The 16,533-nt window shown below is 46.7% G+C and overlaps 1 protein-coding gene across 1 annotated transcript; it reads left to right on the top strand.

Moving 5' to 3' along the window:
- Nucleotides 1-1,081: 1,081 nt before the first annotated feature.
- Nucleotides 1,082-12,657, top strand: Lrriq4 (leucine rich repeats and IQ motif containing 4). Its single transcript, XM_051157025.1, has 5 exons — nt 1,082-2,103; nt 7,773-7,946; nt 9,425-9,563; nt 10,298-10,494; nt 12,450-12,657. Exons 1-5 carry the CDS (start codon nt 1,084-1,086, stop codon nt 12,600-12,602), a joined length of 1,683 nt encoding a protein of 560 aa, XP_051012982.1. The 5' UTR covers nt 1,082-1,083; the 3' UTR covers nt 12,603-12,657.
- Nucleotides 12,658-16,533: the final 3,876 nt, after the last annotated feature.

The following is a 16,533-nucleotide window of genomic DNA, read 5'->3' as shown; positions in this document are numbered from 1 at the left end:
TTTTTGCTTACCTGTGGAAGGCTGGCTTCTCTGCCTCCCAGCCTCATCAGGCATGAAAGGGCCCTCCCACCAGTCTTCACTTGTAGACAAAAAGCAGTTGCTGGCTACCAGAATTTTCAGCCTTTAGGCTGCTTTTACAGATAACAAGTCTTGTGACTTTATGGAAATAGATAATATAGAATTTTTCTCATTGCTTTCTGGGGGTGATGGCAAGAGCTATGATCTTTTGCAACCTTCTAGAATTTTTGAAACTAAGTCAAAATCAGTGTCTTAGAAGTTAATTTGTGCTGGGCTGCGGTGGTGCACACCTTTAATCCCAGCACTTAGGAGCCAGAGGCAGGCAGACCTCTGTGAGTTCTAGGCTAGCCTGATCTACAAAAAGAGTCCAGAACAGGCAAAGCTACACCCAGAGAAGCCCTGTCTGGAAAACAAAACAAAACAAAAGTTAGTTTGTTTGTTTTTTTGTTTTGTTTTGTTTTTCTTTTGTTTTGAGACACAGTTTCACTATGTAGCTCTAGCTGTCCTGGAACTCACTATATAGACCAAATTTGCCTTGAACTCACAAAGATTCATTTGTCTCCAATTCCCTAATGTTGGGATTAAAGGAGTGTACCATTATGCCCTGCTTTGAATTTTTAAAATTATGCATGGCGGTGGGGGTGGGAAAAGGTATGTACATATGAGTAGAGGTGCTCACAGGCGACAGAAGAAGGTAAGGGATACCACCCAAGCTGCAACAACAGGCTGTGAGCCTCCAGATTTGGGTGCTGGGACCTAGCCCCCAACAATGTTTAAAAACTGGAATTAGACAATCTGTGTGTTAACGTGCCCACAAAAACTTACTAGAAAAAGGGGTGCTTATACTTTAACTCTCACCCTGACATGAAAATTTTACAAAATTAAATCTTGTGTTGCAGAAGAAATTCAGTCACTTAACCCTTTGTTGTTGTTTTTCCCCCCCGCCCCACCCCTCAGCCCCCACTCCTCACCCCACCCCCACCCCTCACCCCTGTCTGGTTGTTGGGAAGAGCTGATATTTTCCTTGTCACCTTATTCCAGATGACGGAACTTCCCGTGAAAATCATGTCAAAGGAACTACTGAAACCAGACCAGTTCCCCAAGGTACTTCAGAGAAACGACCCCCACCAGGTCACTGACAGAACGTTTTTCATTGACGGGGCTAACCAGAGTTTGAACACCATCCCGTCGGAGATTCTAGCATTAAAAGAATTAGAAGAAGTGCATCTGGAAAATAACCGCATTGCAGAAATTCCTCAGGACATTCAGCATTTAAAGAACATCAGGGTCCTCTACCTGCACAACAACAACCTGCAGAATTTGTGCCCGGGGCTAGGGGCGCTGAGCAGCCTGGAGTCGCTAGACCTGAGCGGCAACCCGCTGCTCAGCTCCTCACTACGGGTACTCAGCTGCCTCCGCACCCTCCGGAAGCTGCGCCTCTACCGTACGGGCCTGAAAGAGCTTCCCGTGTTGATCTGTAAATGCCTTCACCACCTAGAGCTGTTGGGCCTGTCGGGGAACTATCTGGAATCGCTGCCCAGGGAAATCGTGAACCAGACGGAGCTCAGGGAGATCTACCTGAAACAGAACCAGTTCTCGGTTTTCCCTCGCGACCTCTGTGTCCTTACCAACTTGGAGGTGATTGACCTGGACGATAACAAGCTGAAGGGCATCCCGGAAGAAATCGGGCACCTGGAAAAGCTGCAGAAGTTCTACGTGGCGGCTAATAACCTGCCCTTTCTACCCGAGAGTCTGAGCCAGTGCAGGAAGCTGTCGATGCTGGATTTGACCCACAACTCTCTCCACTCCCTCCCGTCCACCCTAGAGCAGCTCGAGGAGCTCACGGAGATCGGCCTGAGCGGGAACCGACTGGAGAAGGTGCCGCGCCTCCTCTGCCGGTGGCTGTCGCTGAACCTGCTGTACATGCGCAACACCGGCCTGCGCGGGCTGCGGCGCTCCTTCAAGCGCCTCGTCAACCTGCGCTTTCTGGATCTCAGTCAGAACTACCTGGACCACTTTCCCACGCAGATCTGCGCGCTCAAGAACCTGGAGATCCTGGCGCTGGATGATAACAAAATAGGCCAGGTACTGGTCCCCCTCCCCGATTGTCATTCTCCTCCGCCCATCCTTGCTTGTGGCACTGTGTTCAGCCAGTATATTGAACTGGCTACCAGGGCTGCGGGGTGGTGGGGTAGGGTAATCCAGGGTTATCAAATACGGTAAGGTGGCACTTTGGATTCTTCCTTTCCAAGTAGTAAGCGTCTCCACCTAGTGTTCACTTAGGAGATGGGCAGCAGCAGCAGCCATTGGGGTGTTTTCAAAGATATTTGAGACAGAGCTGAACTGAGTTGTCTTAAGAGCCAGAGTGCCAAGATTCCAAGCCAGGATTTGGGCCCCAGTGTCTCCACCCCTAACACAGGCCACCCCACAGTTTTCACAAGAAGTAGGCTCTCGCCCTCGCTCCCACCACCCCAGGGGGAGGCGGGGAACTATGTCCTTAACATTCCATTTCTGAGGCCCTGACTAAACAGGTTTGGGTTTGTTGCTGTCCCCATGGCTGCGGGGAGGCACTTTGGAACTGCTTATCACAGCACTGTTGAGTATCTGAAGTGCGGCAGACCATTAGAATGTCAGTCGAGCCACAGCAGATGAGCTGCAGGATCCTCACAGAACCGTAAGCTAACTGAAGCTGTGCAGAAACAACTCAAACAAACACAAACCAACAATGACAAAGTCCCGCCCACCGCCACCCCCCACCCCGACAAAACAGCATATTCATTGTCGAGCCACACAAAATGACAAATATAGAGGCCAGTGACATGACCCATGGGGTAAAAGTGTTTTCTGCCAAGCCTTGAAACGTTAAGTTCGATCCCGGGAGGCAAGGTGGCACTTTGTGGTAGGACAGAGCTGACTTTGCAAGTTGCTCTGTTCCCTCCACACTCATTGTGCTGCATATAGGCTTGTAGGTGTGCTTGGCGCGCGTGCGCGCGCACACACACGTAACAAACAATATTATACATATAAACACACATGCACATATACCACCAATTTAATGAATACTTACAATGAAAGCATAAGAAGCAATAAGAAACCATGAATTGGAAGGAAAGCCACCAAGTTCCCAAGAGTGGCTGCCTTTGGGAGGAGGGATCAAGAAAGACAATAAGCTTAGTGCTTGTGGAGCATGTGGAAGTTTCTATCAATCACCAGATCATAAACAAACAAACCAACAAACAAACACAGTAAAATAGGAAATGTGGAGACAGGAAAATTGCCTGGAAGCTAAGTGGGCCATCTAGCTGGGAGCACACAACAGGAAAGACTGCCTCAAAAACAAGGTATAAGGTGAGCCACGCCTTCCAAAATACATGACCTCCATATACATGCATTGTTTGTGTCCTCCCTGCCCCCATCCCCACCCCCACCCCCCCAATACATACACAGGAGCGAGAGACAGAGAGACAGAGAGAAGACAAAGGGAAAGTTCTGTCAATGGAGAAAGCATCTCATTTGCCAGTTGGAGTAACTCAAACTGTATGTAGGACGGTTTTTTAGTTTGCGCTCTTTCACTAGGATGAATACCCTGACCAAAGGCAACTTGAGAAGGAAAGGGTTCCTTTCCTCTTGACTTCCGGTCATGTCTATGACTGAGGGAAGTCAAACAAGCAGAGGCAGCCACCAAGCAGAGGCAGCCACCATGGGGACTGATCCTTACAGACTGCTCCCAGGCTCACGCTGGGCCGCTTAAACAGCCCAGGCTCACCGGTGCAGGGATGCACTGCACCATGGGACTGGTCTTCCAACTCAATTAGACGTCAGGAAATGCCCATGGACTGTTCACAGGCCAGTCTGATGGTCGCTGTCATCGCCGTTCCATCTTCCAGGCATGTCTGGTTAAAAATCAAACTTAACCATCATGGAAAGGTTAGGAGCACACTGACCTCATTGCAACTGAGTCGTGAATGATGGCAAGCCTGAGAGACTGGCATGACTTCTGCTTGCTCACAGAAGAAGCACCAGTCTACCCCACACACCAAACTGTGCCAGGGTGTAGACTCGTAGACTGCAAACAGTACCATGCTGAACATGAACATCCTTATGGACAGTTACAGGGTTTCCTGCTGTTCTGACTGTATTTTTTTACTCTGTTGTCCCCCCTCCACCGCCTCAACTTTGTCTGATCCTGTAACTTCAAGTCGAGGTTTTCTCTCTTGGGTGGTCTGTGGCTTTTAAGGATAGCACCTTACATTGCCTACCCGAAGACTCATCTGATTGGTTCCTGGCTCCTAAAGCTGGAGCCAGCAGCCCCTCCCTGTCTAGCTAAGTGTGGGCGTAGCTTTCAGTAGGTACCTAAATGAATTTTACTTATATAGCAAAGTACTATTAAAAGAGAGAGAAAAAAAAAAATCACAGGATATTCAACCCCAAAGTGATCAATTATAGTGTCATAAATAATTGCTCCAGGCTGATGCTCTGTGTCCAGATTTTTCAGTTTTTATACATGTGTGTGCATGGGTGGATTCATGAAATAATTATGTGTGACTTTGGGTATGTGTGACACAGCACATATTTGGTGCTCAGATGACAACTTTGTGGAGTCAGTTTTTGTCTTTAACCTTTATGTAGGTTCTGGAAATGGAACTCAGGCCAACACCAAATACATTTACCCCCCGAGCCACTGTACCAGGCCCTGTGTGTCTATATTTATTTCCCTTGTGTATTAACATTAGATGATGAAATAAAATATGAGGTCTTGAAAATCCTGCGTGAGGCGTGGAGACTTGTGAACATCCAAGCTGCTTTGAACATGAAACTAGGGTGTTACATAAACAACAGTGAGAGTAGAGTTACCAGGCTGTAATGACAGATTAGAAGGGAAAATCTTTTCCTGTTGTTTTCAATTTTATTGAATTCAGGTGGTTGGTATTGAGCCAAGTGGATCATGAAGAATTTCAAAATAGCTAAGACTTAAACTTTGTTTCTCTGGAGATCAACTTGATTTGGTTTTTTGTTGTTGTTGTTGTTGTTTTCTTTTCTTTTCTTTTTTTGGTTTTTGGTTTTTTGAGACAGGGTCTCTCTATGTTAGCCTTGGCTGTCCTGGACTCGCTTTGTAGACCAGGCTGGCCTCGAACTCACAGTGATCTGCCTGTCTCTGCCTCCCAAGTGCTGGGATTAAAGGTGTGCGCCACCATGCCCGGCTCTTGATTTGATTTTTTTAAGTCAACAAATAAATCAGGCCTGAGAAATAGCGACAGGAGAATCAGAAGTTGAAGGTTAGTCTCAGCTACATAGCAAGTTCTAGGCCAGCCTGGGCTACATGGATTCTCTCAAAAAGACAAAAACAAACAAACAAACAAACAAATAAAAAATGGAGACATTTGTAGCATCTTTAGAAAAACAAAACATGTTATATATTTTTTAAAAAATGTTCTGAGGTATTCCAGTTCTGCAGAACTTTCACAGAAATCTAGTTTCCTCTTCTGGTATGTTTCCTTCTTTTCCAACTATGACTGGCCACCATTCCCCAGTGCTGAGCATAGCAGGGTCCTGAACAGCTCTGCAGTCTAACCTAAGTGGAAAGGAAGGCAAAGCGGATGTGGGAGATACAGGAATTAGGGAGGATGTCACGCTTAGGAATAAAGTTAGAGAAAGGAGTGTGCAAGTTAAGAAATTATTGAGTACACTTCTAGGATTTTCTTTCTAACAATAAAGGAAAACGTCTTTGTTGAACAGTGAGTAGGGTGTTTATAAAAGTTAGAGTAATGTTTTTTCCATGAAATTCTAGAGGACCAGAGTGAGAAAGGTAGGAGACCCTCACAGTGATGCAGGCTGTGGCTTAAAAGGGATTTCCACTGAAGGTGGTGTTCTTTCCTATCGGGGAGGTGGTGAGGAAAAGAGGGAGCTACAGAGCCAGCTAGCAGCATATTCAACCGCTGTTTTAGAGGGTTAGATCATAGAGTCTTCATAAGGCTTCCTTCTAAAGTCTGATAGTCTGCAAAATACCCACTCAACTACCAAACACGTTGCAAAAGTCTTGGTGTTCAAAGGAATGCAAAACTTGACAAGACGGATCCCAGTACCTACAGGGAACTTCCTAATTAGAAACACTCTGAATGTATGTTTGCTTCCAACTGAGTTCAGCAGCAGTTTCAAGATTGTCAGGTGAAAGACCCTGGGAGCAAAGAAGCAGGTGTCACTAAATGTATCAATTCCAAGAACTAAATGTATCACAATTATTGTTATTACAATATTCCAATTATTAATATTACAATGTTACAAAATATAGTGATTTTTTTCTTCCAACAGTATCAAGTATTTGGCATTCTACAGGTAGCTCATCTACAATGAAGCAACATAAATTATCCCAAATTGTGAATAACGGAGGGAGGCAGTGTTACCAGTGGCCAGAGGCTGGCCCTGTGTTCTCAGCTTCTTTGATTTCTCATCCAAATAATTGAAAATCAGAGCCCACACCAATTTACAGAAGAAGCAAAGTATGCTGGGGCGTGGTGGCGCAAGCCTTTAGTCCCAGCACTCGGGAAGCAGAGGCTGGCGGATCTCTGTGAGTTCGAGGCCAGCCTGGTCTACAAAGTGAGTCTAGAACAGCCAAGGCTACACAGAGAAACCAAAAAGAAGGAGGAGGAGGAAGAGGAAGAAGGAGAAGGAGAAGAAGAAGGAGGAGGAGGAGGAGGAGGAGGAGGAGGAGGAGGAGGAGGAGAAGAAGAAGAAGAAGAAGAAGAAGAAGAAGAAGAAGAAGAAGAAGAAGAAGAAGAAGCAGCAAAGTGATATCATTGGAGCAAAGTGATGGCACAGATTATAGACAGATACTGTCAAGACCAGTATCAGACCACATGAGTAAGGGTGCTTATGAGCCCACTCATTTGTTCTAGGCTTCATTCTGTGGGGTTCAAAAGAAGGAGGGGCTAGCTACTAGGGAAGGGTATTTTGGATGGCTCTCACTTTGATTCCTAGAACAGGTCACACATCCGTTTTGTATTCTATTGCACACATTCCCTTCCCCAGTGCCTCTTACTTTAATCATGCCCACATCTAATTGTGCACAGACATAAGATGGTAAGTACGGCACTATCCCTAAAGGTTACTAGAGAACAGAATTTTGCCTTCCTGCATATGCACCCCAAATCTACTTCAGGCTATATTGGCCCTTCTATTCATCCTACCTAGTTATGCTGGCATGTGCTTGAAAAGACACTGTCTGAATTTGATTGTTTCCAGGACAGGGCACTTTATACTAGTATTCAGAGAAGGGAGCACATGCCATCTGAGGCAGGTGGAGTTCCGGGGGCTGTGAGCTTGCCAGATGCATTGCGTGGGGGAGAGAAGTGTGTGCACAGTGTCACTAGCAGGAGGGGTGTGCCGAACGCCAAAGCAAATCCTTGCCTGCCTCAGCAGGGAACAAGTGGAACTCTAGCCTGCTGGTCTGCAAACATACGTGGTAAATTAACTAGTGCGTGTGTAAGCTTATGTAGAAGCTGTCCGTTGCTCGGAGACACTAAGCGGCTCTTTTGTTTAACAACTTCTCTCAAAGACAAAAGCTCAACTTATTTTTGGATTTAAAATTCTTGTCAGAGAGCCAGTTAAATTTAGCACTGGGTGTTTGCATACAACTTCGGTGACACTAATGTTAGTACTAATTAATAACCCACTGTCACCAGCCCACCCAGGGAACTTATTTTTGAGTGTCTAAAAACAATCTTAACCTTACCTTTAGCCTTTTGGAATACTTGCAGTTACCATCCACTATATGCGCACTTTCAAAACTGAAGATACTTGGTCTCACGGGAAATGACTTTTCGTCCTTCCCAGAGGAAATCCTTTCCTTAGCATCTCTGGAGAAATTATACATTGGACAAGACCAGGGACACAAGCTTTCCAGTGTGCCAGAAAGCATCAGGAAACTGCAGGTAAGCCTTCCCAATGAACAGCCGAGAAGCACATTGCCCCCACCCCATCCACTGACAGCATAATACTGAGAGAACATGGCGCCGTGTTTCCCATAGTGTGTAAAGGAAGCACCTGTAATAGATTTCAGTTCCAAACAGTGGGTTTCACATTTTGAGGCTGTCACTGTGACCAAACAAGTCCCCAGAGCAGTCTACTGTGCTTGTTATTCAATATGTCTTTTTAAAGAGATATTTTTTTTTATTATTCTCGGACAATTTCATATATTTATCCAATCCACCCCAACTTCCCCGCTTATTCCCCCGAGATAACCGCGGTACATCTGCCTGTGTCTTAGTTAGGGTTACTACTGCTTTGATGAAACACCGTGACCAAAAGCAATGTGGGGAGGAAAGGGTTTATTTATTTCATCACAGTTCCATATAACAGTTCATCATCAAAGGAAGTCAAGCTAGGTAGAAGCCTGGAGGCAGGAGCTGATGCAGAGGCCATGGAGGGGTGCTACTCACTGGCTCGTTTCTCATGGCTTACTCAGCCTGCTTTCTTATAGAAGAACCCCGGAGCACCAGCTCAGGGGTAGCTCCACCTACAGGAGGCTTGGCCCCTCCCCCCCGATCACTATTAAGGAAATGCCCTACAGCTGAAACGTAGGGAGGCGGCTTCTCAGTTGAGGTCCTCTCCTTTTAGATAACTCTAGCTTGTGCAGGTTGATATAAAACTAGCCAGCATTCCCCCCAACTTTCATATCCATTCCTTTTCTTTAAAACTCCTACTGCGTCCATTACTGCTGCTGGCTCAAATGCTGTGTGACCTTCATGTGACTTGATCTTGTGCGGGTCTTGTGAGATAACCACAGCTTCCATGAGTTCATAAGTTATGTCATGTCCGGAAGACAGCATTTCACAGCCCATCGCTCCCCATCTTCCACCTCTCTTCTACCTCCTACACACACACACACACACACACACACACACACACACACACACACACACCCCTCTGAGTATTGTAATTCACTTATCAAGATGCGTGTCCTTGTAGGAACCAGGCCCGACTGGGCTGGTCTTGCTGTTTCATGTCCTGTTTCTAGCAGCTTCCATGTCTGTGTTTATCTTGGTTAGCTAGTCATATTTACTGCTCTGAGAACGCGCCCCCTCCCTTCCTCGAGACTTTTCCTCCTGTGTGCAATCACCTCTTGAGGGATTTCACCTGGGAGGAGGATTCCTGTTTTGCTGCCTGTAAGAAGGCTCTTTGGAACTCCGGGAAGAAAGAATAATAAACCGCTGCCCCGGCTGCTGCTCTCTTAGCACGAAGGACCCGCTGTGTTAGTGTGTGTGTGTGTGTGTGTGTGTTAGTGTGTGTGTGCGTGCGTGTGCGCGTGCGCGTGTGCATGAGTTAAATCCGAAGTCCCTCGCCCTCGACTCGGTACCGCAGTGGCGCGGAGCGCCACATGTCCTCACTGCACACTCTCACTTTACTGCAGAATCTTAAAGAACTATACATAGAAAACAACCATCTGGAACAGCTGCCGGCTTCCTTGGGGTTAATGCCGAACCTGGAAGTTCTTGACTGCCGCCACAATCTTCTTAAGCAGCTCCCAGAATCCATTTGCCATGCTCTAGGTAAGGAAGGAGCTTCCCAGCACCACAGGCCAGCGGAAGGAGGGGCCCGTGTTTCCACGAACTGCTTCCTTGTCATTCGAAAGGCCGATTCCAGAGTGGGTAGACCCGGCTCCTCTACCATCACCCACTTATAGGCTCACTAGCAACATGGGGCAAACCAGGTGATCAGTATTTATATAGCTAAGAGTCTGGCGAAGGTAGTTTATAATTTGAATGAAAAAGGGAAGCAAATAGCAGTTGCTAAGAAAGTTAGTATACACCCACCATCGGCAGAAGTTGAACACATATGACTTGATAGCATTGGACTTGGGGTTCTAATGTAAATGTTTATCTAGGTTACTAAGTCATTTGACTAAAAGGTAAATTATTGATCCAGAATGATGAAAAAAAAAATCAGCAAAAGTTTTTTTTTTGTTTGTTTTGTCTTGTTTCTCAACTACATGATTGACTTGGAAAAGATAATCCCATTTGGTCCCTAAACACTCAAGTATTGTTTGACTGGACCATTCCTTAGTTGGTTTATCCAGTCACCCTCCCTCTTAGCAAGATGGGACTAGGTTCTCACAGGCCGTGGAAGAGCAGACACAGAGAGATGTTCGATTTGACAGGATAGGCAGCCACGGCTTCTGGTGCCTGCCTCCCTCTCCAGGCAGTGACCAGCTCATCTCACCTGGAGGAGTTTAGGTGCCGAGACCCTGAGCGAAACTAACCAACTACAATGAACATCTTTCCAGAACTGCGAGAGCTGCTGCTAGAAGACAACTTACTCACCCACCTCCCACAGAACCTTGACCACCTGGCCAACTTGAAGGTCCTAACACTGACGAAGAATCCCATGGAAGAGCCTCCAGTGGAAGTGTGTGCCCAACGCATTGAAGTCATATGGAAATGGCTGAAGGAAAACAAAGCTAAGAAAATAATGGCCACAAAGGTAGACTCAGCATAAATCCCTTTTTAAAACAATTTATTCTTAGACAAAAAAAATATATATAGATATAGATATGTGTATATATATCCATGCATCTTGATAATACTCACCCCTATGCCCTCTCCCCTCCCTCAGACCACCTCCAGCCCATCCCCTCTCACCTCATGTCCCTCCTCCTTCAGGCCCCCACCTTTTTTATTTCTTCTCTCATCCATTACATCCAAACCACAGTTACCCCTCCCTCCACTTCTCCCAATCCCTCCCCTATCCCCCAGATCCACTCTTCCCCATTTCCCTTTAAAAAATACAAATAAAAAGAGCAGGCCTCCTAGGAATATCCACCAAGCATGACCTAACAAGATACGAAAAGACTAGGCACAAAGCCTTAATATCAAGGCTGGACAAAGCAACCCAGTATGAGGAATAGGGTCCTACACAGACAGTAGAGCCAGAGACAGCCCCCACAGTCCCATTGTTGGGAGTCAGAGATAGCCCCCAGTCTCATTGTTAGGAGTCAGAGATAACCCCTAATTCCACTGGTGAGAGTCAGAGATAGCCCTAGTCCTGTTGTTTGGAGTCAGAGATAGCCCCCAGTCCCATTGTTGGGAGTCAGAGATAACCCCTAATTCCACTGGTGAGAGTCAGAGATAGCCCTAGTCCTGTTGTTTGGAGTCAGAGATAGCCCCTAGTCCCATGGTTGGGAGCCCCACAAGAACACCAGGCTACACAACCAAAAGCTATGTGCAGAGGACCTAGCTCAGACCTATACAGGGTCTGGGTTTGTCCCTCCAGTTTCTGAGCCCCTAGGATTCCTGTTTAGTTGGTTCAATGGGCCATGTTCTCGTGGTATGTTCAACACCTCTGGTTGCTACAGTCTTTCCTCCTCCTCTTCTGTGGAGTCCCCTGGCTCTGCCTAGTGTTTGGCTGTGTGTGGGTCTCTGCATCTGCTCCCATCAGTTGCTGGATGACACTCCTCTGATGACAGCTTAGGCACTGATCTGAGAGATATTGATAACTAATGATTGCTAATTTCTATTATTTTGTTGTTGTTGAAAAGAGAGAGAGAGAGAGGGAGCCTTCTTTTGGTTTTGCTGGTGTTCTCCTTCTAGTACCTTCTGTAGGGTTGGATTTGTGGATAGATATTAATCAAATTTTACTTTATTGTGGACTATCTCACTTTCTCCATCTATGGTGATTGAAGCTTTTGCTGAGTAGAGTAGTCTTGGGTGGCATCTGTGGTCTCTTGGAGTTTGAGGACATCTGTCTGGGCCGTTGAAAAGTTGGATATAACCCTAATAGGTCTGTCATTACATGTCACTTGGCCTTTTCCCCTTGCAGCACCTTTTTTGTGTGTCCTATATGTTTAGCGTTTTGATTATTACGTGGTGAGGGGACTTTCTTTTCTGTTTCAATCTCTTTAGAGTTCTGTAAACTTCTTGTACCCATATAGACACGTTCCTCTCTCAGTTATGAACATTAAATTCTATGACCTGGGACTCAAGGATATTCTTGAACTTCTGATCCTCTTACCTCCACCTCCGAAGCGTTGCGATTTTAGGCATGGACCACCAAACCAATCTATCTGGTGCTAGGGGTCAGACCTAGGACGCCGTGCACGCTTGGGCCAGCCCTCCGCCAGCTGAGCTCCCTCTACCTGATTACTCTGAGACAAGGTCTCTCTGCCAACCTGAAGGACTCCATTTCAATTAGGCTAACTAGCCTGTGAGCTCTCGGGATTTGCCTGTTTCCACCATACAGTGTTGGAGTTACAGGCATAGGACGTACAGGGTTGGGCATTTGAACTCAGGTTCTCATGCTTGCACAGCAATATTCTTATCTACTGTATCCCCTCAACCCCTTCGACATGTTTTGAGAGGAGTTACCCACAGCCAGACCAGAGCAATCAATCACAACTCCAGCTAACACCATGACGTCATCGGAGCCTATCTTGTTTTCAGATTCAGGCGTGGTGGCGTGGAACCCTGGTGAGGAAAGGATTTGGACGTTTCGAAGAGCTACTAAAAGCCCGGAAAAAAGGAAAAGGCTCTCCAAAAGATAAGAAAGGGAAGAAGGCTGCAAAGGGGAAGCCTGAAAAGGGGAGGAAAAAATAATTAGGTAAATGGATGAATGAAGATAACGATCTCTAACGAGCAGGAAGGTAACACGTCTAGGGACCCAGACAATGGCCACACTAAAATTATCCACAGAATTAAGGTTATTTGTAATAATAAAAGAGTCTTAATTTTACTGAGATGTTTGTGCACAGAATGATCTGATATCTAGAAACAGCTCAGAAGAACTTGTTATGGGGCAAGGAGACAGGGTCGAGTGAAGCGAGACAGAACCAGTTGTCATTGACAACCACAGAAGTGAGTAATGAGCCAATGAGGGTGCCTACATTATTCTGTCTACTTAAAAACATTCGGGGAGAGTCATGGATTTACAGGCATGGAAATATACTAGCATGTCCAAGCACCTTTCACCTGTGTCGTCATCGTACATAATGCTAGTATGAAAATGAAACTAGAAAACTGACATTGTTCCAATCAACAGCACTTGCCTGGATTCCATCAGTTGCGTGTGCATCATGTAACTCGATGCAATTGCATCACACATTTGTACAAAGGCCACTACAGTCCAGACATAGGCCGCGCTTCGCACGTCTCCACTGCGACCTTCTTCCATGGTCACACTTCCCCCTGCGTACCAAAGCCTAACTTACCCTCCATTTTCCATCAAACAATATGTACGTGCAATTTTCTTTAAATTTCCATTATGTTTATTTACTCTGTGTGTGTGTGTGTGTGTGTGTGTGTGTGTGTGTGTGTGTGTGACATAGCTCACATATGGATGTCACAGGATAACTTTTGGGACAGTTTCTCTCTCTCTCTCTCTCTCTCTCTCTCTCTCTCTCTCTCTCCCCCCCCCCCCCACCCCATCCCTACATAGGTCTTGGGAACACATTCAGGCTTCATAACAAGCACCCCTACTTCGTCACCAGCCCTGAGATGACTTTTTAAAGCCAGCATAGTGTGCTTCTAGTCCATACAACGTGTTGCATGTATCAGTAGTTTATTCCTCTTAGCATGCACATGAGTGTACAGGTGCATGGGCCCACGATCACACATTCAAAGGCCAGAACTGGACATTGGGCGCTCTCCTCTATGGCTCTCTGACTGATTTTGCCTTGAGACAGACCAGACCTGCCTTCTTGTTGGTTTCAGGCTTTTGCCCACAACCCTGCCATTAATACAGAAGTTTCATTGACGGGCTGTAACACTGTGGTATCACCATGGGCTTTTGGAACTCCAGAGTTTCCATCGCTGTCTGATGTTAGCAATCTCATTTAAAAGAGCTAAGTGTATCATCCAGTGGAAAACTCATTTTCACCTCCACCATAAGACTGGTGGGTGGTGGGGGTCAGGGAAGGGGAGAGTTTGCCTACAGCACAAGACTGAAACTGGACCAGGCTGCAGGAGAAATGCTCACAGTACATCCATTTCCCTCCCAGCAGCCTGGCGGCCAGAAACGCAGTATGACAGCCATGCCCAGAGACTGCCCAGGCTACTGCCAGACATGGCATGGCAAAGAGCCAGTAGCCAAAAGCTAAAAGGTCCTTCTTCTCCACACTGTCTTAAATCCCCTCCTCTCAGTGTCCCTCCTTTCTGTTTAGTCCCTGTCAGCTGGTTTCTTGCTCCACCTCCTTGACTTTATTTAGCTCTTGGATTAAAGGTGTGTGCTAGGGCTGAGCCAAAACAACAAGTACTTGTTTACAGTAAACAGAAAGCTCTTAGGTTAAAGGTGTGTGTGTTAGGGATGAGCCACACCAAACAAGAAACAGGTTTTACAGTTCACAATCTCGGAGTTCACAGTGGGATCAAATATCCTGCACCAGTTCTCAGGATTCCTAATGCTGCGGTCCCTTCCACACAGTTCCTCATGTTATGGTGATGCCCAACCATAAAACTGTTTTGTTGCTACTTCATGACTATAATTGTGCTACCTTTATGAATCATAATGTGAATATCTGATATACAGGATATCTGATATGCAACTCCCTCCTCATTGAGTGGTACACAATAAATGCATCAAGTTTCCAGGCTGCCAGTGTGTCCTCATCAAAGCTCCCAGCCTACCTGGTCTCAGCTTTTCTGCACCTGTGTCCTGTTGTTCCTTTGCTCCCCCTCACCCCAGTCAGGTCAAGTCCAGAGCCATGCACGTCGCAGCAACGTCTCCCTCCCAACTCTTTAAATCAAACAGCAGCAGCAGAACACAGCAACAAGGGACAGTTTTTACATAACCATTAGCTCCCTCCAGGGCACTGCTGCTGGGTGGTCTGGTGCTTTCTATTTAATTGTTAATTGCTTGTGGTCGTCCTCTCCCCCCCTCCCCATCCCCCTTACCCCACCTCCCCCCCCCCCCCCAGATATTTATTGTTCTATGAGCTAAGGCTCAGGTACATTAAGTGATGCTGTGTAACCTTGCCTCTAAATTATCCCTGATTGGCCAATAAAAACGCCTACACCTGGGTTGGGCAGAAGAGAGGTAGGCAGAGCTAAGGTTCTCAGCCTTGGGGGGGGGGTGCGGGGTGGAGAGAGAGGAGAAGGGGGAGGAGGAAGAAGAGGAGGAGAAAGGAGAGTAGAGGGAGGAGGAAAGAGAGGAGAAAGGATCAGGTCACCATGGGTTAGCATAAAGAAGCGTCATGTGGAGGAGCTTGCTCTGAGGATTGGTATGACAGAGAGAGGCAGCCCAGATGAAAAGATGAGCAAGTATTCATGGTAATGGTGGATGGGAAGTAGCCCAGATAGGAATGTTTGGATGAAATGACTTGGGTTGTGTGGCTGGAGGTATCAAGGTAGTTTAGGGGGTTTTACCTGCCCAGCCCCAGTGGCTTAAGGCTATTAAATATCTAACAGGTGCCTGTGCCTTTTATTTTTATAATAGGGGTTAAGGAACAACCGCTGCATTAATAGTCATATGAGTCAACATTAAATAGTAATAACAGTTCCCCTACAACACTCTCGCACGTCCTGGACAAGGAGGGCTTACTCCTGTGCCGCGCGAGTGGCTTACTCCTGTGCCGCGCGAGTGGCTTACTCCTGTGCCGCGCGAGTGGCTTACTCCTGTGCCGCGCGAGTGGCTTACTCCTGTGCCGCGCGAGTGGCTTACTCCTGTGCCGCGCGAGTGGCTTACTCCTGTGCCGCGCGAGTGGCTTACTCCTGTGCCGCGCGAGTGGCTTACTCCTGTGCCGCGCGAGTGGCTTACTCCTGTGCCGCGCGAGTGGCTTACTCCTGTGCCGCGCGAGTGGCTTACTCCTGTGCCGCGCGAGTGGCTTACTCCTGTGCCGCGCGAGTGGCTAACAGTGACACTCCCCTAGCAGGTTAGTTCCCTGAGAACAGCAATGTGAGATGTGACATTGAGTGTGTGGGTGTGACAGCGATCTGGTGACCAGGTAACTCAGCAGTGGTCTGTCTGCCAGTGAGGAAGGGGATGTGCTCTGCGGGGAGTGAAAGGGGGGCTTTTCCTCTTCAAAGTCTTCAGGCAATTAGGGGACAAGAGCCTGGAGAATAACTCGGCCGACCCAAAGGTGGTTGTTAGACCTGAGTTTTTATTTTACTGGTTTCTTCCCACAAATTGTTTTTAAAGCTGTGGTATCCTTAGTTACCATCGCTTGCATATTATTAGGCAAGCCCTTATGAAGGACACTTGCTGGTGCTTTGTTGACAGTAGGAAAATAAGTGTCATTATTTAAAGTTGGAATGTCTATCTGATGTGTTTCCAGCGCTGGCTCCTGTTCAGTAACTGCCTTTCTGAGTGTCTTGACCTCACTTTGTCATTTAAAAGCCTCTTTTAGGTCTTCTTTCTACATGCCTGCATGTAATCGAAGTTGTGACACCAAGATACTGAGAGAATGAGAGGCCTAAAAGATTTTTTTTTTTTAAATTGGCTAACCCCTGATACGAGAGACAAGCAGTTAGAGGGACCCAGGGAGTAACCCAGGGAGTGGATTCCACCGAATGGCCATTAAAACCAACCCCAAAT

Source organism: Acomys russatus, chromosome 15 (assembly GCF_903995435.1).
Source record: "Acomys russatus chromosome 15, mAcoRus1.1, whole genome shotgun sequence".
Taxonomy (NCBI): domain Eukaryota; kingdom Metazoa; phylum Chordata; class Mammalia; order Rodentia; family Muridae; genus Acomys; species Acomys russatus.
Note: the sequence above shows the minus strand (reverse complement) of the source record. Positions and strands in the feature narration are given on the sequence as shown.